General features: G+C 46.0%; 1 protein-coding gene, 1 non-coding gene and 1 pseudogene across 2 annotated transcripts; 1 reads left to right on the top strand and 2 right to left on the bottom strand.

The window, feature by feature from the left end:
- The first annotated feature begins 11,602 nt into the window (after nt 1-11,602).
- Nucleotides 11,603-14,612, top strand: LOC147940668 (uncharacterized; annotated as a pseudogene).
- A 769-nt stretch (nt 14,613-15,381) lies between these two features.
- On the bottom strand, nt 15,382-15,487 carry LOC147940667 (small nucleolar RNA R71). Its single transcript, XR_015562972.1, has one exon. It is a non-coding gene; the product is annotated as a small nucleolar RNA R71 (small nucleolar RNA).
- A 9,445-nt stretch (nt 15,488-24,932) lies between these two features.
- On the bottom strand, nt 24,933-25,409 carry LOC147940666 (uncharacterized). Its single transcript, XM_087457117.1, has one exon. The coding sequence runs from the start codon at nt 25,407-25,409 to the stop codon at nt 24,933-24,935; it is 477 nt and encodes a 158-aa protein (XP_087313243.1).
- Nucleotides 25,410-25,648: the final 239 nt, after the last annotated feature.

Here is a 25,648-nt window from a genome sequence, read left to right as displayed (position 1 = left end):
AATAGCGAGGTAAACCGTGTATCACGGTCTGAGACAATGCTCACCGGTACCCCGTGAAGCCGGACAATCTCTTCCATGTACCTGGCCGCGATCACTTTGGCCCCATCCGTTTCCGCGATTGCGATGAAGTGTGCAGATTTGGTCAATCTGTCAACCACTACCCAGACCGCATCGTGTTTCCACTTGCTCATAGGCAACCCAGTCACGAAGTCCATGGTCACATGATCCCATTTCCATTCCGGCATGGGTAGACTTTGGACCAACCCGCTCGGCACCTGATGCTCGGCCTTAACGAGTTGACAGGTTTTACACTTGGCAACCCACGCGGCCACATATCTTTTCATTCCCTTCCAGTGATAGTATCGTTTCAGATCGCGATACATCTTGGTCGAACCAGGGTGGATTGAGAACTTAGACTGGTGCGCTTCCCTTAGGATTTCGTCCCTTAGATCCTTACCTTGTGGCACACACACCCGTCCATTCACCACAATGGTTCCATTGTTTGATGTTTGGAACTCAGTCTTATTATTCTCCGCCCAAACCTTTAGTTCCTTGTCCTTTTCCTGAGCCAAACGAATTCTACTAAGTAGGTCCGCTTGATCAGCTGCCCCTAAGCCCAATGGCTCCACTTCTCCCGACAATGCATTTCAATGCAAGGTCCCCAGCATATTAACCAATGCTTCCTGATTTTTCTCAGCTTCCACATCGAAGCGTCTCCTACTCAAAGCATCTGCGACTTGATTCGCCTTTCCCGGTTGATAGGCAATATCCAGGTCATAGTCCGCGACAAACTCCATCCACCGTCTTTGCCTTAGATTTAACTCTGGCTGGGTGAATATGTATTTCAGACTCTTGTGGTCAGTGAAGATTTGAACCTTGGCTCCATAGAGATATGAACGCCAAATCTTCAACGCGAACACTACCGCGGCCATCTCTAAGTCGTGCGTTGGGTAATTCCTCTCGTGCTTACGCAGTTGCCTTGAAGCATATGCGATTACACTGCCCCTTTGCATTAACACACAACCTAGCCCGGTTATAGAGGCGACAGTGTACACTATGTACGGCTCGTCCGTTTCCGGCAACACCAGTACCGGAGCACTTGTGAGCATCGCCTTTAACTCCGCGAAACTTTTCTCGCATTCCTCCGTCCATAGGAACTTGGTATCTTTCCCCGTCAATCGCGTCATTGGCTGAGTCATACCCACAAAGCCTTTGACGAATCTTCGGTAATATCCCGCCAACCCAAGAAAGCTCCTTATCTCGGTGGCATTCCTCGGACGTGGCCAGTCCTTTATCGACCTGATCTTTTCCGGATCCACGGACACTCCTTGGTCCGAGACAATGTGTCCAAGGAACCCGACACTCTTTTGCCAAAACGAGCATTTGCTTAATTTCGCAAAAAGCTTTTGTTCCCTTAACCGCACCAAAACTGCCCTTAAATGATTCTGATGAGTCTCCCAATCCTTTGAGTAGACAAGTATGTCATCAATGAAAATGATTACAAACTCGTCCAAGAATTCCCGGAAGACACCATTCATCATCTTCATGAAGGCTGCCGGTGCATTGGTCAATCCGAACGGCATAACCACAAACTCAAAGTGGCCGTACCTCGTCCGGAAAGCCGTTTTCCGAATGTCCGATGGCTCTATCGGAATTTGATGGTACCCCGAGGCCAAGTCTATCTTTGAGAACCACTTTGCACCTCGGAGGTTATCCAACAACTCGTCTATCCGGGGCAATGGGTACTTATTCTTCACCGTAACCCTATTCAGCCCCCGGTAATCAATGCATAGCCTAAAGCTACCATCCTTTTTCTTCACAAACAAGACCGGTGCACCCCAAGGTGAACTACTTGGTCTGATAAACCCTTTTTCCAACAATTCTTCCAATTGTTTCTTTAACTCCGCCATTTCTGCCGGTGCCATCCGGTAAGGCGCTTTAGATATAGGGGTCGTCCCCGGTTCCAGCTCGATGGTGAACGGATCTGATCTATCCGGCGGCACTCCCCGTACCGCTTCAAACACATCGGCAAATTCATTGGCTACCGGAATCTCATCCAGTTCCTTATTTTCCCCAACTTCCTTTGTTGTGATTGTGGCTAAGTACGCCTCACAACCTTTCTCCAGCATCCTTTCCGCCTGGATTGCTGAGATGATCAAACTTCCCGAAGTTGATCTTATTCCCTGGAATCTCAATGTTCCTTCCTTTCCCTCAAAATTTACTCTCCCTCGGTGACAGTCAAGGTGAGCCTTGTACTTTCCCAACCAGTCCATCCCCAAGATAACATCATGTTTCATGAGTGGCACAATGATTAGGTCAGTAGGCATATCCACACCATTGACAATGACCGAGATGCCGCGAACTACACCGTACGGGAACATCACCTGCCCGCCGGCAGCTCGGACCATTCCATATTCGGTGTTTGGTTCTCTCTGGAACCCACCTTTTCCTATCATTTCTGGGCTCACAAAACAGTGTGTGGCCCCCGAATCAAACAAGGTGTGCGTTTCCACACCTCCTATACTTAAGGTCCCTACACATTCCTCTAGAATGCTAAGTACTCTTATCCCCATAGACATGCACCATGATGCTATGTAATGCACGAATTGAACTAGAAAGGGTTCTCGTTACATACCAGTAATCGCCCTGTAGTTCCCATCGGCAGTTTCCTCAGACAGCTCATACACGCGTGGTGCAACAGCCTGTCTCTTTGGTGGTGGCGGTAAAGTTTCCTCGCCACGGTTTCCCCGTTGATCAAGCTTTGGACATTCCCTTTTAAAATGTCCCTCCTTCCCGCACAAGTAGCAGGTCCTTGGCCCATTGCCATTGTCCATCCTTGGACAGTTTCGGATCTCATGGTCCTTACTTCCACAGCGTCCGCATGCACCCACGGTCTTCCAGCAAGAACCGCTGTGGTACTTTCCGCAAGTCTTGCACTCCCCATACCTGGGTTCAGACCTTGCGTTATCCACCTTGTCCCACTTCCTCTTTCGGTCGGTGGTTTTGGCTGGGTGAGTCAAACGAGAAGAAACTTTCTCGCGTTTGAGCTGTTTCTCTTCCTCTATCCCAGCTTCGATCATAGCCGCCCTTTCCACCACTTCCACGACCGAGTTAAAGACACCGTTCACGCAATGGTTGCGGATGTCTACCCTTAGTCCACGGATAAAGCGACGTACTTGTGCTTTCTCATCCTCAATTTCCTTTCCCACAAAGCGCCTAAGGCGACTGAACTCAACGTCATACGCGCGTACCGTCATCTCCCCTTGTACCAGGTTCAGGTACTCGCTTTCCAGTCGATCCCAAGCCTCCGGGGGAAAGAATTTCTTGTTGAATTCTATCTCGAAGTCCGCATAGGTTAGGACTTGACCACCTGTACGTTTCTCCACTGATACCCACCAGTCATGGGCTTCCTCTTCTAGGAAATGGACAGCAATGTCCTTTTGATACTCCTCCGGGCAGCGAGTGGAGTTGAAATTCCTTACCAGTCGACTCCTCCACTCGTCAGCCACAATCGGGTCCGTACTACCCTAGAAATGTTTTGTCTTTAGCCTTGTGACATGCTCCAGTGCATCAAGGTAGTCCTTTCTCTTTCTCGGAGAATCTCCAGGACCTACCCCAATGGTCCCCGCAACAATCTTGCTACGTACCGTTGGTACCACAGGATCCGGTACCAACGCCTTTGTGAGCACGTCCAGCTGTGCCATCATGGCCTTCATCGTTTCCCACTGTTCCTGGGACGATGGTACAACATTCGGTTGCCTATTCACGTCCATAGCTCCGCTAGTCTCCGGCTTATCATTATCCGGTTGTTTTTCTCCAGCCTCAGGTCCGGCTGCAATCAGGGTGTCCGGGTTCCCTACGTCCGCATCGACCATAGTCTCCGCGTCCATGGTCCCATCGACCATAGTCTCCGCGTCCATGGTCCCATCGACCATAGTCTCCGTGTCCATGGTCCCATCGGCCACCTCCTTGCCTTTTCTTTTCTTTTCCTTGCTGCTCTTACCCATCTGCAAAATTATACATTAGTCACGGCTAAATTAACAAACCGCAAAAAGTAAGAACAACTACCGCGAGATCCCATGAAGCCGATGAGTGGTGATGCCCCAAACCCGCACTACCGGTCCTAGAACCAAGCATGCTCTGATACCAACTTGAAAGACCCCATCCCCGGCCATCTATGGCCGGAGAGGTTCTCCCGTCCCTTTACACTACTTAGTCATATTTTAGGGCCTATTCCTTTAAACAATGTTCGTTTGCACATTCTGTGATTCATAAATAATCCTTATGATATAATACTTAGAGTAATAAATATTCGGTATTCGTTAAGTAATCAAAGGATTCGATACAACTTATGAGTTTGCATAATAAGCTAGAACAAGTTGTATAATCGATCCTATCTACCCTTCACACCACCACTCATCTTCCCGGCCATGAGTCCCACGCCTAAGCACTTCCTTTCCCGCGATCACCCTCCTTTCCTGAAACCAAGTAGGCATCAATAACATTCCCTTTCCCGCTGTACATGTCATGCAATGCACGCTAGGTACTAATAACTGTCCAGTACAGAGATCGGCCGGTAGAGAGTTATCCCGCGCATCAGTTCGAACGGTGTACTGGGGGTCTGTACCGATCCCTGTCCAACCGCCGAGCCGCGTTTACTTTTCTCCGCCCGAATTGTCCGTACTTGGACACTCCGGATGGTACGCTGATCGGTAGGGAGGTAGCATGCGCATCAGTTCGGTTGGTTCACGGCGAACCTGGCGGTTCCCGATCCACTACCGAGCCGCACCCCCTTTCCTCCGACCAACCGGACCAACCAAAGAATTACTTATGCTTATGTTTTTGATGCACTACCCCAATTCCCAGAGCCTATATGGACGGTACTGTACCGTACCTCCAACCCTTATTACCCTTCTCGCCGAACTCTTTATTTCTCGGATCCTTCTTCCTGATCTTTACTCGTACTCTCGAGTTTTTGGTGTATTTTTCAGTATCCGAACGTGTCTTCAGAATGAGAGGATCGCCCCCTTTATATATGGTCCTAAGCCGCGGTTTTGGCCCCAAAAGGCACCCTTCGGACGAATCCGTTCATTGACTCATGTTCGCTCATGTACGCTCACCGTACCCGTTCGGCCATGGCCATTAGGCCGTGCCCTTTCGGTCCCGAGCTCCCAGCTGGTCAGTAAACTGTCCACTGTCGTCCAGCTGGTCGAGCTGGGTCGAGCTGGGTCGAGCTCCCTGGCAGCTGGTCGAGCTGACACTAGCTGGCCGAGCTGACCGCAGCTGGCCTCAAGCTATCCAGAGCTGGCCGAGAGCTGTCCGGAGCTGGCCCGGAGCTGTCCGGAGCTGACCAATACTTATCCCATACTTGGCTCGTTTTCTCCCCTTGACAGAGCTAACGAGTAGCTCTTCCCCGACTTTTCCGAGATCCCCCTTCCATCCCGGACCAAGCCATGGCCTACGATCCTATTCAGGATCGCGGGCGTTACAGAACCACACCCTAGGGTAACCACCACACCTTAGGGAAACCACATGAAAGACCCTGACCCGGACGTCCCAGCGTCCGTGGTCATGGCTTCCCTTCCCGGCCGAACATCCATTGATTCGTTTACTTAGCTTTGGCCCGCGGCCTAGCCTTGTAAACCATTATACGCAGCAAAATGTAACTTTACCCCTTACCTTCCCTTTGTGCATAGCCATATAACCAACCAACCTCACAGGCTTTGCACACATTAGGGTTGGGGACTTATAGACCCTTCAGTGCATGGTGATCAGTTGCGCTATCGGCTTCCCAAACCACTCATGTTCCCGAAGCTTGGCATCGGACGTGCCACTAGTTGACCTGTCGGTCATACCTTGGTTCCCCGATCGACTCTTCGGTCTTGGTATCAGAGCCTGGTCCGATCAAACGATCCGACCCAATTATCGACTCGCCGATCGACCACAGACCGAGCTGATACTTCCGAACGACTTGTCGACCACCCGACCGATCAATCCAACCTATAGCTTATATCGTCGATTATTCGATCACCCGATCCGACTAGCAATTGAATCATCGATCAACCCTCGATCAATCTGTCCATTGACGCGGATCGTCGATGACCTTTCGATCGGTCCGATGCTATGATCAAATCGTCGATCATCCTTTGACTAGTTCGACTCCATGGACCAACCGTCGCTTATCCTTCGATCGGTTCGCCCCAATTGTCAAACTGTCGTTCATCTCATCGTACCGTCGATAGAGAGGTAGCATGCGCATCAGTTCGGACGAGTAAACTCGCCGAGCCGCACCCCCTTTTCTTCTTAGGCTTAGATGGACGATGGAAGGATGATGGTGTGTTGGAATGAAGGCCTTGCCCTCTATTTATAGTTTCCTGGCCGAATTATAGGCCCCAAAAGGTACCTGTCCGTCAAGGCCCTTCGATCATGCCTGTTCGGCCGTGCCTGTTCGGCCGTGCCTGTTCGGCCGTGCCTGTTCGGCCGTGCCTGTTCGGCCTTACCTGTCCTACCGTACTTGTCCGGTTGTGCCTGTTCGCTCACCACGTCCCAAGACCATCCACGAGCTCCCCAGCTGGCCCGCACACTGTCCACCACTGTCCAGATGGCTGAGCTTAGTCGAGCTGACGCTAGCTGGACACTAGCTGGACGAGCTGATACTAGCTGGCCGCTAGCCGAACGAGCTGATACTAGCTGGCCGAGTTGTCTGCAGCTAGCCGCAGCTGGTCCATAGCTGTCCGCAGCTGGCCTATAGCTGTCCATAGCTGGCCGATAGCTATCCGCAGCTGAACTAATTTGTTCATCGAGCTTGTTCAGCTCATTCAGCTCGTATTCCAGCTATTTGAGCTAGTAGCTTAGCTACGTAAGCTTATATAGCTATCGATTTCCTTAAAACAAACTGCCCCCCTTTGGGATCGCGGAACGCGGGTGTTACAACGATCCTAGATCGATCCTTCTAGGTTTTCTTTCAAGTCCAGTCCCGGACTATGTTGCGAGAAAGAGAAGTGAGACAAGAAGCAAAGATTCACTCTTTGGGAAAATTATGATTTCATTCAAGTCTAAAAACTCTAAGCAAGTGGCGTTGGGAGCTTAAATAGTGTAAGGGTTTAGAGGGAGCTAGGGACACGCGGACTCGCTTTGGTCCGCACACGTTGCCCTTAATGCATCTCCACTGACGGTGAACACGTCACACTATTCCAACGTTCAGAAGGGAAGGATCTAGACAAAGTTCAAAACGCAAAGTTTAAAGGAAAAGGACAAAAAAGAAAGGTCGCGTCCTAGGCTGAGTGCGGATGCCACGTCACTGACGTTAAATGCGGCATTGCATGCGTCCTTGGATTAAACGCGGTGTTGTGCGTCAGGACTCGTCGCCTCGTTAAAACCTTCTCCGGTAAACCTCATGGGAAAAACCCGAAGTAAGGAAAAAGAGTACGAGTCATATTCCTGACGTCTTTGGCGCCCTCATCCTTGGGTAAGGACGAAGGCCGTACGGACGATCTCGCCGATGGTTGCCTTGGCCGAGTCAATATCTTGGTCTTCTTGGACGAAGACTTGGACGAAGTGGTTGATCTTGTGCTTGGTGGTCTTGGCCGAGAGTGATCGTGGGCATGCTGGCTCCGAGTTGTCCTGCGGGTGATACGAGCGTCCGAGAGGTGTTCGGGTCCGACTCGAGCATTCCTGGTCGCGTGTCCGATCCGGTGCTCACATCATTCCCTCCCCCTTGCGAAGGTTTTATCCCCAAAACAGCTTCGTCATCACCTGCATCAAACGGAACAAGATCAGCAACATTGAACGATATTGATGTATTTTACTCACCGGGTAGCTCAAGGCGGTAGGCATTGTCGTTGATCTTCTCGACGATCCGGAGAGGTCCGTCTCCTCGGGGGCTGAGCTTGTGATGTCACTATATTTTACCATATTTAAGGCCTTTTTTAGTTCATGTTTTGCATCATATAGAAATGATTCCTTAGGTTTTATAGCCATTTATGTCCAAATATGCACTTACGATGTTTAGAAGCATGCATTGCGTACATTTGTGCATTTGGAGTATTATTAGGTGTTTTGTAGCTCTAAAAGGGTAAGGAAGTACTTGGTGTTATTTCTGGAGCTAAACAAGAGGACTGAAAGTATCAGGAAGTGGATTCGCAAGGCAACTCGACCATGCCACTCGACCAGGCACACGGTCGAGTACATGGTCGGATTCATAACGGGCTCCTCAAAAATAGATCAAAATGAAGATCTTTCTTGGCGATTCAGCTTGAGAACCCTTCATGCGAGTTGTAGGAAATTGAGTTAAATTTCTAATGGCGGTGGTTTCAAGTCCATCGGAGCTGTAGTTCAAGAGTTATCCCGATTCTAATGAACAGATATCATCCCAGATCGAAGACTCGAGCTACATGACGAACCAACCACTCGACCATGCACTCGACCGAGCACATGGTCGAGCACTTGAAGCCGAGTCTCTGTTTTGGCCGCAAAAGGAAGACCCTAGAGACCCTGTAGACATGTGATAACCTAGTTTTTGCCATTTTTAGCTGCTTTTACTTTATTGCATCATCTCTTATCTTTTCTCTAGATTTTCATAGATTTGTAACCTTCATAACATTGAATCTATTGAGTATTTGCTTTCACTTCTTTGTATTAAACTGTTCATCTTTATCTCATCTTTCTACTCATGATAGTTTCATTAATTTCTGGATTTGTGTTCTTCATGATGATTTTTAGATCTTATTAGTGGCGTAGGATCTTAGGGATGGATTAGGCTGGATAAGGGTTATGGTTGTTTAGATTAGATATGCTCTATGTTGTTCTTATACTGAGAGGGTAAGGATAGATCTTAAGCTTCTTAGCATCACATCAATGTCTAAGTTGTTAGTTAAGGCTAATGCTAGAGATTATCATGAAGCATGTTAAGAGATTAGATGTTTAAAGTGATTTTTGACATTGATGATCTGGTTGTTTAATGCCTGCTTTTATATGTAATAGCTAGTGAGAATTAGGTCTAAGAGTATCTAAGCTTGATTGTTATTGTCATGAGAATGGATTAACAAGTATTATAAGATCATTGTCTAGAGATAGCTCATTGTTGATTGAGGTTTGTTGACCAGTTTAGATAACCTTAGCTTGAGTCCAGCCCATGAATCCATCCTTAGGACCTTTCCTTGTTTATTGATTTTCCTGTTTGAGTATTGTTATTTGTTTGCTGTTTGATTTACTTTCGTTTTGCTCTGTTTTGATTGTTGTTCTGTCTCTCTTCTTCATCCGGAAGTCCACTCGACCTCCCAATCGACCATGCACTCGATCGAGTGCTAGGTCGAGCTCTAGTTTACTTTCTTGTTTATGCATTGTTCTGTTCTTGTTTTCTTCTGCATATTAGTTATTTCTGCTTAGTCTTGTTTATTGCAATTGTTCTACAGTTTAATTCAGCATTAGTATTGTCTTAAGTTGCTTTAGTTCATTGCATTTCATTATTGTCATTAGGTTGTTAGAAACAAATCAACTTGATATTTGGCTTAACTTGAATGCATTGATCTCAACTTGACTGCTTACATATCACACTCTTTATGGATTGACATCCTTTATGCTACAACATCATAAGGGTATTGAAACACCTTACATACATTTTGATCATCTTAGCCTAAGTTTGTTTGTTTGTTAACATTCATTCATTCATAGGTTAAGATAGAAAAATCCTTGTTTCAATTGGCGCCGTTGCCATTAGGGTGTTTATATGTTCCAGTTGAGATTTCATTGTTTCAAGATTAAGCTATGTTACTTTTTATTCTATTACTCACCTCTTTGTTGTTCTGGTGTTCTGTTTTGATTCTCAGGTACCACTCGACTAGGCACTCGGCCGAGTACCTCAAAGCAAACGGTCGAGTGCTTGTTCGAGCACCTGGTCGAGCACTTGTTCAGAGTCTCAAAAAAACAGAAGAAGAGGTTGAAATGGAACTACAACAGGATCAGATTGAACCTCAAAGGAGAAGGAAGATTGGTGATAGTGATGCTCCCACTACACATACTCAGAGATTTGGGATAGTGCCTCCTCCTATCCACAACACAACCTTCACAATCAAGAGTAGTCATGATGAAACCATGGCCAGCTCAACCAAACAACACGAACCTGAGGAGCAGCTTGAACCAGAGGAAGCACCGGAGGAGCAGCTTGGACCAGAGGAAGCACCGGAGGAGCAGCTTGTACCAGCGGAAGCATCAAAGGAGCAGCTTGTACCGGAGGAGGCATTGATCATTCAGGCGGGTTCGCTATAACAAGGTCACTGTCCAAGAGGTTCAACCAAGCCATCAATGCAATAGTTAAGGAGTTGGACAAGAAGCTAGAAGACGTGACTCAAACCACATTCACCATGCTCACAGCTCAAGGTGCTCGGTAAAGGGTAAAGTGTTGCTTTGGTGCTCTTTTTCCCTTGGTCAAGTTTTGTCCCATTGGGTTTTCTTGACAAGGTTTTTAATGAGGCCTAAGTAACATTTTTAGACCCCCTTTGCAAGCCCAATTCGTGGTCCAAAGCCCATTACAAAGCTTTGGCCCATTTTTTATCTCTTTCTCATTCAAACTTTGCATTTGATGTTTTGTCATTTTCTAGACATCTTGCATGAGCTTGAACTTGAACTTGCAAGGTTGTCTAGGGTTTTCTCTTCTCTATTTCGTCCCCCTCTTCTCCTATTTAAAGACCATGTATCTCTTCTTTGTAAACCATCAAACATTTTAATCAAAACTTCTTTTCTACTTGTTTGATCTGAGAAGTGTGTAATATCTTCTCAACTTGTCTTCTTCTTAGTGTGTAATATCTAAGTTGAATTCGAGCCTGAAGTCTAGGAGATTTCCATCTCTCTTGGAAGTTCATTTCAATCCCCTTTTCATCCGCTGCATCATTTCAATCCTTTCACCTTCTTCGTCGATCTTTTGTTTCATCTTCGAACCATTGTTCATCATCTTTCCGTCCGTTCAACTTCAAAACCCTGCGAGTGTGTTCTTGGGAAGCAGATTCCTTACCAGGAGTCTATCATGTGGTATCAGAGCAACCGCTCTGCAATCAGGTTTTGAATTCCAATCGTCACTTTTCTCTTATTTTCAGATCTGTCGCTTCATCTTACAAGAGTTTTATAAAATGTTTTACTAGTACAAAAATTACGAAATCAATTGTGTTTGGATCGTCTTTGAGTCTAGTATTTTTGAAAATTGATTTGAGAATTTTTGGATTCGTTTTCATAATTTTCCCAGATCTGTTTTCATTTACGTGTTTTTAGAACTATTTACTGGTGGATCTTTGTTTCTGTCTTTTCAAGTACCATGGTGACGTTGGAAGAAGAAGAGTCATCCACCTCTAGCCTGGAAAGGAGAATCACGAAATCAATCACAGCTGCTATGACAACAATGCTTGACGAAAAGCTTGGTGCTCTACGTCAAAGACAACACCAAGATCTTAAACCCAAGCCACCAGATGACACATCTAGATCAACCTGGAGCAGCTTACAAAAAACATCTCACACTCCCAAATCTAAATTTGTGATTCATTATAAAATCTCTTTAGCTCATAAACTCTACAAATTTGCAGGAAAAGGAGATTACCTTTAATGGGAGAAACACATGGAGGATTGGTTCTACTACAAGGACATACCTGGAAAGGAGAGATTAGCTTTTGCAGTTACCCAACTCACAGGAGACGCTTACAAATGGTTGTTGCAAGAAGTTGATGACCGTTGGTATTACAAGGAGCCGAATATCACATTGTGGAGAGATCTTAAGAAACTTCTAAGGAACAAGTATGCTCCACAAGCACTACACCGTGCTCCACCAACCAATGCCACAATCAAAGCAGTTCCTGAAAAGAAACCAGTCAAAGTCCCAGACCAAAAGAGAAACCCAACATCTGTTGAGGCTAAGGCGCAATCAGATCTTTTTGAGGCATTAACCGAGTACATTAAAATTGAGAAGATGAAAGCTAAGTCAACATCTCAACCAAAGAAGGTACCTGAACAGATTGTCATTCACAAGCAAAGTCAAAATTCATCGCTTGAATCATGTGGTGAACCAAAGCAATGTAAGTCTTCTACACTTTCAAAATCCAAGGAATTAATTGATCAAGGTTTAGAAAATTCCAATTCTTGTATGATGCACTTGTCTTTTCCCAAAAGTGTTGAGATAGGTACAGATTCTAATGGAGGACAATGGAAGCAAGCAGAGCAAGAAAAGGAGAATAAGGAGTTTGAAAGAAAGGATCAATCCGGAACCGAGGACAAACAGCTTGGAGAAGAAGCCAATGAGAGAAAGTTCATTGCTGAGGATGATGTTGTTATACCAACTGGACCTATGACTCTATCTCAAGCTAAGTGTGATCTTTCTTTAATTCAATCTGATTTTGTGCTTGAAAAACTAACCCATTTGGTACCGGAGCAACCGAGTAGAATTAATTCCTTTTTACAGGTTCAGGAAGAAGAATCACTAGAAACAAAACAAATGAGTTTGCCATTGATTAGTGATTCGGAGCAGATCAACATGGTGCCAAACCCAGTCCCTATACCATATCTTTGTGACTACCCAAGAAAGCATTGTAAGGAACTTGATTTGGTTAGGACAGATCCTAATTATTTTGTGATGATTTCTGCTCAAGATGAAAAACGTTTTGCTTTAGAAAATATGAAAGAATTTTGTGTTTCAAAATCTGTTTTTAACAAAATGATTCCAAGTTTTGAAACATTTACTTTTGAAAAGTTCTTTAAGCCAAAAGGTTTATTATTTAAGAAGTTTCTTGACTTTAACTCTTCTTTGAGAGTTTCTTTGTGTAGCATTGCAATGGAACCATTTAAAAGTAAATTTGAGCATGTAATGGTTAAACCTTTCTCTGACATGAGACATTTGCTTGAAAAAGAGTTGTGTGATTGTAAACTGTACAATGAGCTTTTCAAACAAACTGTGAAAGATCATGTTTTTGATTTCTCTATTTCAAGTATAATGCATTTGTTCTATCCCATGAGTACAAAAAAAGGAACAGGTTACATGGAGAAGCATAAGTACTTTGGAGAAGAAACATGTTCTGTTCAAATAAAGGAGAAACCACCAGATATATGCCAACAGATGATTTATCATTTTGGAGTTAGAAGCTGGAAGTATCTCCGGAAAACAACTTCGATCGCCCAAGGATGCTCCAATCTAAAACTCTATTTTGATAACAATTACATGAATATCTGTTTAAACTTTTCCTATGTACCTAAACTTTTTCCTTTTGATGTAGGAGATCTTGCGGAGCATGGAAAAATAGTCAAAGCTTTCTCAATGCTCAAAGATGAACCACCTGATGCAATACTTGTGCTCATATCCAACAATCTTAAGATAAGTATTTTTATTCTCAAGGACTCTCTTATCCAAGATCACCCGGATATGATTCGCTTGTCTTTGTCAAAAGAGCCAAATACAGATTTTAGAGTGGTCAAGAAGCGCATAATCAAAATTGAAAAGAAAGTGGGAGATAAACGATTCAAACCACCTGATTTGGACCAAGATGTCAGCAGCTTCATACTGATCCAAGAAGAACCCCGAGATCCTCTTCCATTAACCATGATGAGCATCAATAATACCCAAGGCACTATCCAGCTAAGTAATTCCTTAACCCAATTTGTTTCTCATGATTCCAGAGCTTTGATTATCAGTTTTTACATTCAGAAAACCATGGGAAAAGGTTAGGTTTATTCAACAAAAATTCAGAACATGACAAGGATAGTGATTTGTACCAAGCTCAGAATTGTACCATGACTATAATGACGCACTTGATCTTTGCCAAAGGTATTGACAAATTTGCAGGTACAAAAGAGGAGCCCCCAGATTTAGCAATTCTTTCATCCATAGTCTTTGCAAGGACCGGAATTAGAGATATTTTGATGCATGATCATAAATCCAATGGTTGTTTTAGGATGATCTTTGAGGTTGGAGAACAACTAATGGTACACTTGACGAGTAAACAATTTCCAGCTGAAAAGGAGTCCAAATTAATGCCAAGAATTGATGGACCATTCAAAGTGCACAAATGGATCAACAACAATGCCTACCAACTCGACCTCCAAGGTAAGTACAAAGTTAGTGGTAGTTTCAATGTTTCTGATCTTGTTCCTTATTTTGCAGATAATTCGGATTTGAGGTCAAATCCTTTTCAAGTGGGAGAGGATGATGAAACCATGGCCAGCTCAACCAAACAACACGAACCTCAGGAGCAGCTTGAACCAGAGGAAGCACCAGAGGAGCAGCTTGGACCAGAGGAAGCACCGGAGGAGCAGCTTGTACCAGCGGAAGCATCAAAGGAGCAGCTTGTACCGGAGGAGGCATTGATCATTCCGGCGGGTCCGCTATAACAAGGTCATTGTCCAAGAGGTTCAACCAAGCCATCAATGCAATACTTAAGGAGTTGAACAAGAAGCTAGAAGACGTGACTCAAACCACATTCACCATGCTCACAGCTCAAGGTGCTCGGTAAAGGGTAAAGTGTTGCTTTGGTGCTCTTTTTCCCTTGGTCAAGTTTTGTCCCATTGGGTTTTCTTGACAAGGTTTTTAATGAGGCCTAAGTAACATTTTTAGACCCCCTTTGCCAGCCCAATTCGTGGTCCAAAGCCCATTACAAAGCTTTGGTCCATTTTTTATCTCTTTCTCATTCAAACTTTGCATTTGATGTTTTGTCATTTCCTAGACATCTTGCATGAGCTTGAACTTGAACTTGCAAGGTTGTCTAGGGTTTTCTCTTCTCTATTTCCTCCCCCTCTTCTCCTATTTAAAGACCATGTATCTCTTCTTTGTAAACCATCAAACATTTTAATCAAAACTTCTTTTCTACTTGTTTGATCTGAGAAGTGTGTAATATCTTCTCAACTTGTCTTCTTCTTAGTGTGTAATATCTAAGTTGAATTCGAGCCTGAAGTCTAGGAGATTTCCATCTCTCTTGGAAGTTCATTTCAATCCCCTTTTCATCCGCTGCATCATTTCAACCCTTTCACCTTCTTCGTCGATCTTTTGTTTCATCTTCGAACCATTGTTCATCATCTTTCCGTCCGTTCAACTTCAAAACCCTGCGAGTGTGTTCTTGGGAAGCAGATTACTTACCAGGAGTCTATCAAGTCAGGTCTCAAGGGTTCAAAGCAACAGATTTCATGGACTGCCTATTGAAAACCCCCTTGCCCATCTTGATGAGTTTGATAGGCTCTGTAGCCTCATCACTATAAATGGAGTCAGTGAGGATGCCTTGAAGCTGAGGTTGTTTCCTTTTTCTCTAGGAGATAAAGCCCATCAGTGGGAGAAGACTCTACATTCTAGAAAAATTACCTCTTGGATTGATTGTAAGAAGGTATTCCTTGCAAAGTTCTTCACTAGCTCAAGGACTGCACATTTGAGGAATGAAATTTCAGGGTTTCTCCAACATAATGGTGAATCTTTCAGTGAAGCATGGGATCGCTTCAAAGGCTACCAGAGACAATGCCCACATAATGGATTTAGCAATGAATATTTGTTGTGTACTTTGTATAGAGGTGTTCTTCCCAAGATCAGGATGCTCCTGGACACAGCCTCCAATGGAAGCTTCATGAATAAAGATGTAGATGAAGGTTGAGACTTAGTAGAGAACTTTGCTCTGTCCATTGGCAATTACAATGAGGAATATGATAGAAGCTTAAGAGAAGGTGTTGCTTATGAGGAAGGGCACATAAAGGAACTACAAGCCTTAGAGGAGAAGCTTGAGAAGCTTGATAAACTCCTTCTAACCCAGCAGAAGCAAGTACATGTTGTTTGTGAAGCTGAGAAGTTTATGGTTCAAGTCAATCCTCCACAACAACCCCAGAAAGCTCCTGCTCAAAATCATGAGATGAAGAATATGCTTCAACAACTCCTACAAAGTCAAGCTAATGGAGCTATGGAAACAAATAAGAACCTCACAGAGATGAATAACAAGGTCTACTACAGATACAGTGACCTTAATATCAAGATTGAAGCTTTAACTTGCAGAATGCTTCACCTAGAGAGCAAGAGTGACTCTTCTTCTTCTAGACAACTCAATGGGGCATCAATGGACAATCAAAAGGAGTATGCCACTGCCCAAGCTATCTATCTCAAAGAACTATCTTCAAAGCTCACTGAGGACAATGACAACCAAGTTGGGGAGGATTTTCTTTAACCAGAGGTGCACAATGAGAAGAGAACTGAGCTTGAGACACCACTCGACCATACACTTGACCATGCACACGGTCGATTGCCTGGTCGAGTGCCTGATCGAGTCATTGCTCAAGAATCTAGCAAGCCGGTTTGGTTCATTCCTCCTCCCTATCAGCCACCTTTGCCATTTCCAGGACGGTTTAAAGAGCAAATGCTGAAAAAGTACAAGGCTTCTATTGATAAGCAAGCAGTGATGGTCTTGAGTCATGAACCTTTTTTACAAGATGTTGAAATGAAGGATAAGCCACAAGTTAAAGAGCTTGAGCAGAAGAAGCCAACTATTGATGGGCAGACCTTCAGGATTGAAGAGAAAGGTCATGAAACTGAGTCTGAAATCTTTGAGGGTGTGAATGGGGTAGAAACAGAGATTTTAGGTCACTTGGCCTTCCACTCGACCTACCACTCGACCGAGTGGTACCAAGTCACCCAAAATGCCCAGACTTCATCCCCAAGCTTCATCAACAACAAGAGCCAAGAAATCCTTCTTCTGATGGTTTGTCTGAGCTTCAAACTATCAACATTCTACATGATTCAGTGAGGGAGGCAACAACTAAGGATGAGGATATAAGTGGGCAAATCAAGAAGCTTCATGGTAAAGTAAGAAGTTCCTCTCCAAAGAAAGCAAGGGAAGGTCTGAGTATTATTAGCAGACACAGCTCTTTTAGCATTGACCTAGGAATAAGAGGAGAAATACAATCTCTAAGAACTGAGAGGACTTCACCACCTCTCTATGACCCTTCCAAAGCATAAAGTTTAGGGTGGCATGTGGTTGGCAAAGAAAGTTTCTTGACCATATAGGAGCTCTGAACGACCCCGACCCCGGCCATCTATGGCCGGAGAGGTTCTCTCATCCCATTACGCTACTTAGTCATATTTTAGGGCCCATTCTTTAAACAATGTTCATTCGCACCGTGATTCATTACATAGAGTCTATATGATAAAATACTTAGAGTAAAACAAACATTCAATATTACATTAAGTAATCAAAGGAGTCGATACAACTCATGAGTTTGCATAATAAGCTAGTACAAGTTGTATAATCGATCCTAGCTACCCTTAACACCACCACTCATCTTCCCGGCCATGAGTCTCGCGCCTAAGCAGTTCCCTTTCCGCGATCACTCTCCTTTCCTGAAACCCAAGTAGCCATCAATAACATTTCTCTTAGGCCATACAAGGCCGTACAATGTCATGCAATGCATGATAAGTCATAATATCAGTCCAGTACAGCAGTTGGCCGGTAGAGAGTTATCCCGCGCATCAGTTTGACGGTGTACCCAGATATCTGTACAGATTCTGGGCCACCGGCCGAGCCGCGTTTACTTTTCTCCGACCATACCGTCCGTACATGGATACTCCGGGTGGTAAGCTTACCGGTAGGGAGGTAGCATGCGCATCAGTTCGGTCGTATCACTCCCCGATCCACTTCCGAGCCGCACCCCCTTTCCTCCGACCAACTAGACCAACCGAAGCATTATAAATTCTTATGCAGATGCAACTACTCCGTTCCCCAAAACCCATAAGGTCTGTACTGTACCGTACCTCCGACCCTTAGGCCTTATTGCCAAACTCTATATCTCGAAACTTTCTTCTCTATCTTATACTCAAACTCGAGTTTTTAGTATGTTTTCCTGTTTCCGATGTGTGTTCCAAATGAGAGAAATGCCCTCTTTATATAGGGTCCTGGGCCGCGGTTTTGGCCCCAAAAGGCACCCTTCGGACGAATCCGTTCAATCGCTCCAATTCGCTCGTGTACGCTCGACCATACCCGTTCGACCATGTCCGTTCGGACATGCCCTTTTGGCCACGAGCTCCCCAGCTGACCTGTACACCGTCCACTACCGTCCAGCTGGTCAAGCTGGGTCGAGCTGGGTCAAGCTCCCTCACAGCTGGTCTAGCTGACACTAGCTGGTCGAGCTGTCCGCAGCTGGCTGGGAACTCTCTGCAGCTGGCCGAGAGCTGTCCGCAGCTGGCCAAGAGCTGTCCGGAGCTGTCTGATCTTTGTCCCATACTTGGCTCGTTTTTCCCCATTGACCAAGCTAACGAGTAGCTCCTCCCCGACTTGTCCGAGATCGGCATACCATCCTGGACCAAGCCATGGCCTACGATCCTATTCAGGATCGTGGGCGTTACAAGTCTCCCCCCCCCCCTTGAAAGGGATTCGTCCCCGAATCCGGATCAAGTTGTTCTTCACCCATCTCCTTAAACCACTTAGGATAATCCGCTTTCATCTTGTTTTCGGTCTCCCAAGTAGCATTTGATCAATGATCCGAATAGGCGTTGCTTCCACCGTCAAGTTTTCTTGCAACTCCGGTGGGACATCTTCGACTACCTCATCCTCTTCACTTAGGCATTTCCGCAGTTGTGATACATGGAAAACCTTGTGGAAGGCGTCTAACTTCGGTGGTAACTCCAGTTTATACGCCACCGCACCTACTCGTTCATACACCTTGTACGGACCAACATACCTTGGGCTCAACTTTTTCCTCTTGGTGAATCGCCCTTTTCCCTTGTAAATCATGGCCTTAAGATACACCAAGTCACCCACTTCAAACTCCAACTCCTTCCGATGCTTGTCCCCATAACTCTTCAGTCGGTTTTGGGCTTATTTCAACTTGATTTTCAAGAACTTTAGCTTCTCGGCCGTTTCATCCACAATATCAGGTCCGAATAATGTCTGTTCCACAACCGGCATCCAGCACAAAGGAGTTCGACATGCCCGGCCATACAACGCTTCATAAGGCGACATTCCGATACTAGCTTGGTAGTTGTTGTTGTATGCGAATTCCACCAAGTTTAGGTAATTTTCCCATCCTCCGCCCCACTCCAGTCCACATGCTCGCAACATGTCTTCGAGCGTTTGAATTGTTCTCTCAGACTACCCGTCAGTCTGTGGGTGGTACGCCGTACTCAGGTTCACCCTTGTTCCTAGGGCCTTTTGAAAAGCTTTCCAGAAGAGCAAGGTAAACCGTGTATCACGGTCCGAGACAATGCTCACCGGCACTCCGTGAAGCCAGACTATCTCCTCGATGTATCTGACCGCAATCACCTTGGCTCCATCTGTTTCCGCGATTGTGATGAAGTCCGCAGATTTGGTCAATCTGTCTACCACCACCCAGACCGCATCGTGCTTTCGCTTACTCATAGGCAATCCAGTCACAAAGTCCATCGTTACATGATCCCATTTCCATTCTGGCATGGGTAAACTTTGGACTAAACCGCTCGGTACTTGATGCTCGGCCTTGACGAGTTGACAGGTTTTACACTTGGCAACCCACGCGACCACATCCCTTTTCATTCCTTTCAAGTCATAGTATCGTTTCAGATCGTGATACATCTTGGTCGAACCAGGGTGGATCGAGAACTTAGACTGGTGCGCTTCCCTTAGAATTTCATCCCTTACTTTGCGGCACACACCCGTCCATTCACCACAATGGTTCCATTGTTTGATGTTTGGAACTCGGTCTTATTATTCTCCGACAACCCTTAAATTCCTCATCTTTTTCTTGAGCCAAACGAATTCTACTAAGTAGATCCACCTGATCAGCTGCTCCTAAGCCCAATGGCTCCACTTCTTGTGACAATGCGTTTAAATGCAAGGTCCCCAGCATATAAACCAATGCTTCTTGATTTTTCTCAGCTTCCACATCGAAGTGTCTCCTACTCAAGGCATCTGCGACCTGATTCGCCTTTCCCGGATGATAGGCAATATCTAAGTCGTAGTCTGCGACAAACTCCATCCACCGTCTTTGCCTTAGATTTAACTCCGGCTGGGTGAATATATATTTAAGACTTTTGTGGTCGGTGAAGATTTGAACTTTGGCTCCATAGAGTTATGAACGCCAAATCTTCAACGCGAACACCACCGCGGCCATCTCTAAGTCATGCGTTGGGTAATTCCCCTCGTGCTTTGTGTAGTTTCCTTGAAGCATATGCGATTACACTACCCTTCAGCATTAGCACACAACCTAGCCCAGTTATAGAGGCATCGGTGTACACCACGTACGGCTAGTCCGCCTCCGACAACACCAGTACCGGAGCACTTGTGAGCATTACCTTCAACTCTGAGAAACTTTTCTCGCATTCCTCCATCCATAGGAACTTGGTATCTTTCCCCGTCAAACGTGTCATTGGCTGAGACATACTTGCAAAGCCCTTGACAAATCTTCGGTAATAACCGGCCAACCCGAGAAAACTTTGTATCTCGGTGGCATTCTTCGGACGCGGCCAGTCCTTTATTGACTTGATCTTTTCCAGTTAAGCAAACACTCCTTGGTCCGAGAAAATGTGTCCAAGGAATCTGACACTCTTTTACCAGAACGAGCATTTGCTTAACTTCACATAAAGCTTGTGCTCCCTTACCCGCTCTAAAACTGCCCTCAACCCAATCCTTCGAGTAAACAAGTATGTCATCGATAAAGATGATGACAAACTCGTCTAAGAACTCTCGGAACACACCATTCATCATCTTCATGAAGGCTGTCGGTGCATTGGTCAGTCCGAACGGCATGACCACAAACTCAAAGTGGTCGTACCTCGTCCGAAAAGCTATTTTCCGAATGTCTAATGGTTCTATCGGAATTTGATGGTACCCCGAGGCCAAGTCTATCTTCGAGAACCACTTTGCACCTCGGAGATTATCCAACAGCTCATCTATCCGGGGCAATGGGTACTTATTTTTCACTGTCACCCTATTCAGCCCCCGGTAATCGATGCATAGCCTGAAGCTACCATCCTTTTTCTTTACAAAAAAGACCGGCGCACCCCATGGTGAACAACTTGGTCTGATAAATCCTTTCTGCAACAGTTCTCCCAATTGTTTCTTTAACTCCACCATTTCTGCTGGTGCCATCCGGTAAGGTGCTTTAGATATAGGGGTCATCCCCGGTTCCAGCTCGATGGTGAACGGATCTGACCTATCCGGCAGCACTCCCCGTACCGCTTCAAACACATCGGCAAATTTGTTGGCTATCGGAATATCATCCAGTTCCGTATTTTCCCCAATTTCCTTGGTTGTGATTGTGGCTAAGTATGCCTCACAACCTTTCTCCAGCATCCTTTCCGCCTGGATTGCCGAGATGATCAAAATTCCCAAAGTTGATCTTATTCCCTGAAATCTCAATGTTCCTTCCTTTCCCTCAAAGTTTACTATCCCTCGGTGACAACCAATATGAGCCTTGTACTTTCCCAACCAGTCCATCCCAAGATAACATCGTGTTTCATGAGTGGAACAATGATCAGGTCAGTAGGCATATCAAAACCATTGACGATGACCGAGATGCCGTGAACTACACCGTACGGGTACATCACCTGCCCACCGGCTGCTCGGACCAATCCATATCTGGTGCTTGGTTCTCGTCTGAACCCACCTTTCCCTATTATTTCTGGGCTCACAAAACAGTGTGTGCCCCCCGAATCAAACAAGGTGTGCGTTTCCACACCACCTATACTTAAGGTCCCTACACATTCCTCTAGAATGCTAAGTACCCATATCCCCAATTCACATGCATTATTATGCTATGTAATGCACGAATTGAACTTAGAAAGGTTCTCGTTACATACCAGTAATCGCCCTGAAATTCCCAGCGGCAGTTTCCTCGGACAGCTCATACACGCGTGGTGCAACAGCTTGTCTCTTTGGTGGTGGCGGTAAGGATTCCTCGCCACGGTTCCCACGTTGATGGGTCTGTCTTCCCTCATAAAGCTTCGGACATTCCCTCCTAAAATCTCCCTCTTTCCTGCACAAGTAGCAGGACCTTGCCCATTGCCATTTTCCATCCTTGGACAGTTCCGGATCTCATGATCCTTACCTCCACAGCGACCGCATGCAGCCACGGCCTTCCAGCAAGAACCGCTGTGGTACATTCCGCAAGTCTTGCACTCCCCATACTTAGATTCGGGCTTTAATCATGGCTGCCCTTTCCACTACTTCCACGATCGAGTTAAAGACACTGTTCACGCAATGGTTGCGGATGTCCACCCTTAGTCCGCAGATAAAGCGACGGACTTGTGCTTTCTCATCCTTGATTTCCTTTCCCACAAAACGCCTAAGGCGGCTGAATTCAGCATCATACGCACGTACCGTCATATCCCCTTGTACCAGGTTCAAGTACGCACTTTCCAGTCGGTCCCAAGCCTCCGGGGGAAAGAATTTCTTGTTGAATTCTATCTCAAAGTCCGCATAGGTTAGGACTTGACCACATGTACGTTTCTCAACCGATACCCACCAGTCATGTGCTTCCTCTTCAAGGAAATGGACGGCAATGTCCTTTTGATACTCCTCCGGGCAGCGAGTGGAGTTGAAGTTTCTTACAAGTCGACTCCTCCACTCATCAGCCACGATCGGATCCGTACTTCCCGGGAAATGTTTCGTCCTCAGTCTTGTGACAAGCTCCAACGCATCCAAGTAGTCCTTTCTCTTTCTCGGAGAATCTTCAGGACTTACTCTGATGGTCCCCGTAACAATCTTGCTACGTACCGTTGGTACCACAGGATCCGGTACCAATGCCTTTGTGAGCACGTCCTGCTGTGCCATCATGGTACGGCATTTGGTTGCCCATTCACGTCCGTAGCACCGCTACTCTCCGGCTTATCATAATCCGGTTGTTTCTCCCAGCCTCAGGTTTGGTTGGATTCTGGGTGTCCGTGTTCCTTGGCTCCACGTCGACTAGTGTCTCAGCGGCGCCAATGGTCTCATTGGCCACTCCTTGCCCTTCTTTTTCTTTTCCTTGCTGCTCTTACCCATCTACAAAATTTATGCATTAGTCATGGCTAAGTTAAATAGACCGCAAACAGTAAGAACAACTACCGCGAGATCCCATTAAGCCGATGAGTGGTGTGATACCCAGAACCCACACTACCGGTCCTAGAACCAAGCATGCTCTGATACCAACTTGAAAGACCCCGACCACGGCCATCTATGGCCGGAGAGGTTCTCTTGTCCCATTACGCTACTTAGTCATATTTTAGGGCCCATTCTTTAAACAATGTTCATTCGCACAGTGATTCATTACATAGAGTCTATATGATATAATACTTAGAGTAAAACAAACATTCAATATTACATTAAGTAATCAAAGGAGTCGATACAACTCATGAGTTTGCATAATAAGCTAGTACAAGTTGTATAATCGATCCTAGCTACCCTTAACACCACCACTCATCTTCCCGTCCATGAGTCTCGCGCCTAAGCAATTCCCTTTCTGCGATCACTCTCCTTTCCTGAAATCCAAGTAGCCATAAATAACATTTCTCTTAGGCCATGCAAGGCCGTACAATGTCATGCAATGCATGATAAGTCATAATATCAGTCCAGTATAGCAGTATGCCAGTAGAGAGTTATCCCGCGCATCAGTTCGAAGGTGTACCCAGATATCTGTACAGATTCGGGGCCAGCTGAAAGACCCCATCCCCGGCCATCTGTGGCCGGAGAGGTTCTCCCGTCCCTTTACACTACTTAGTCATATTTTAGGGCCCATTCCTTTAAACAATGTTCGTTTGCACATTCTGTGATTCAAACATAATCCTTATGATATAATACTTAGAGTAATAAATATTCGGTATTCATTAAGTAATCAAAGGATTCGATACAACTTATGAGTTTGCATAATAAGCTAGAGTAAGCTGTATAATCGATCCTATCTACCCTTCACACCACCACTCATCTTCCCGGCCATGAGTCCCGCGCCTAAGCACTCCCTTTCCCGCAATCACCCTCCTTTCCTGAAACCAAGTAGGCATCAATAACATTCCCTTTTTCCGCTGTACATGTCATGCAATGCACGCTAGGTACTAATAACCGTCCAGTACAGAGATCGGCCAGTAGAGAGTTATCCCGCGCATCAGTTCGGACGGTGTACTGGGGGTCTGTACCGATCCCTGTCCAACCGTCGAGCCACGTTTACTTTTCTCCGCCCAATTTGTCCGTACTTGGACACCCCGGATGGTACGCTGATCGGTAGGGAGGTAGCATGCGCATCAGTTCGATTGGTTCACGGCGAACCTGGCGGTTCCCGATCCACTACCGAGCCGCACCCCCTTTCCTCCGACCAACCGGACCAACCGAAGCATTACTTATGCTTATGTTTGATGCACTACCCCAATTCCCAGAGCCTATATGGACGGTACTGTACCGTACCTCCGACCCTTATTACCCTTCTCGCCGAACTCTTTATTTCTCGGATCCTTCTTCCTGATCTTTACTCGTACTTTCGAGTTTTTGGTGTATTTTTTTTGTATCCGAACGTGTCTTCAGAATGAGAGGATCGCCCCCTTTGTATAGGGTCCTGGGCCGCGGTTTTGGCCCCAAAAGGCACCCTTCGGATGAATCCGTTCATTCACTCCTGTTTGCTCATGTACGCTCGCCGTACCCGTTCGGCCATGGCCATTAGGCCGTGCCCTTTTGGTCCCGAGCTCCCAGCTGGTCAGTGAACTGTCCACTGTCGTCCAGCTGGTCGAGCTGGGTCGAGCTCCCTGGCAGCTGGTCGAGCTGACACTAGCTGGCCGAGCTGACCGCAGCTGACCGCAGCTGGCCTCAAGCTATCCAGAGCTGGCCGAGAGCTGTCCGGAGCTGGCCGAGAGCTGTCTGGAGCTCGCCCGGAGCTGTCCGGAGCTGGCCCGAAGCTGTCCCATACTTGGCTCGTTTTCTCCCCTTGACCGAGCTAACGAGTAGCTCTTCCCCGACTTGTCTGAGATCACCCTTCCATCCCGGACCAAGCCATGGTCTACGATCCTATTCAGGATCGCGGGCGTTACAAGTCTCCCCCCCTTGAAGGGGATTCGTCCCCGAATCCGGATCAAGTTGATCTTCACCCATCTCCTTGAACCACTTAGGAAAATCGGCCTTCATCTTGTTTTCAGTTTCCCAAGTAGCTTCTTCCCGTCCGCCGCAGTTCCACAAGATTTTTACCATGTTCATCTTCTTCCTGCGCATTTCCTTTACCATTCGATCAATGATCCGAATAGGTGTCGCTTCCACGGTCAAGTTCTCTTGCAACTCGGCCGGAACATCTTCGACCACTTCATCCTCTTCTCTTAGGCATTTCCGAAGTTTAGATACATGGAACACCTTGTGGAAAGCGTCTAACTTTGGTGGTAACTCCAGCTTGTACGCCACCGTACCTACCCGTTCAAGTACCTTGTACGGACCAACGTACCTTGGGCTCAACTTTTTCCTCTTAGTGAACCGCCCTTTTCCCTTATAGGTCATGGCCTTAAGGTACACCAAGTCACCCACTTCAAACACCAACTCTTTCCGACGCTTGTCCCCATAACTTTTCTGTCAGTTTTGGGCTTCTTTCAACTTGATTTTTAAGAACCTTAGCTTGTCGGCCGTTTCGTCCACAATCCCGGGTCCGAATAACGTCCGTTCCCCAACCGGCGTCCAGCACAAAGGCGTTCGACATGCTCGGCCATATAGCGCTTCATAAGGCGACATTCCGATACTAG

This window comes from Camelina sativa, chromosome 7 (genome assembly GCF_030686135.1).
Source record: "Camelina sativa cultivar CO46 ecotype springtype chromosome 7, ASM3068613v1".
In the NCBI taxonomy this organism is placed as follows: Eukaryota; Viridiplantae; Streptophyta; class Magnoliopsida; order Brassicales; family Brassicaceae; genus Camelina; species Camelina sativa.
Note: the sequence above shows the minus strand (reverse complement) of the source record. Positions and strands in the feature narration are given on the sequence as shown.

Coding starts and splice junctions, on each gene's coding strand:
- LOC147940666 (XM_087457117.1), bottom strand. CDS start 25,409: ATGACCTATAAGGGAAAAGGGCGGTTCACTAAGAGGAAAAAGTTGAGC.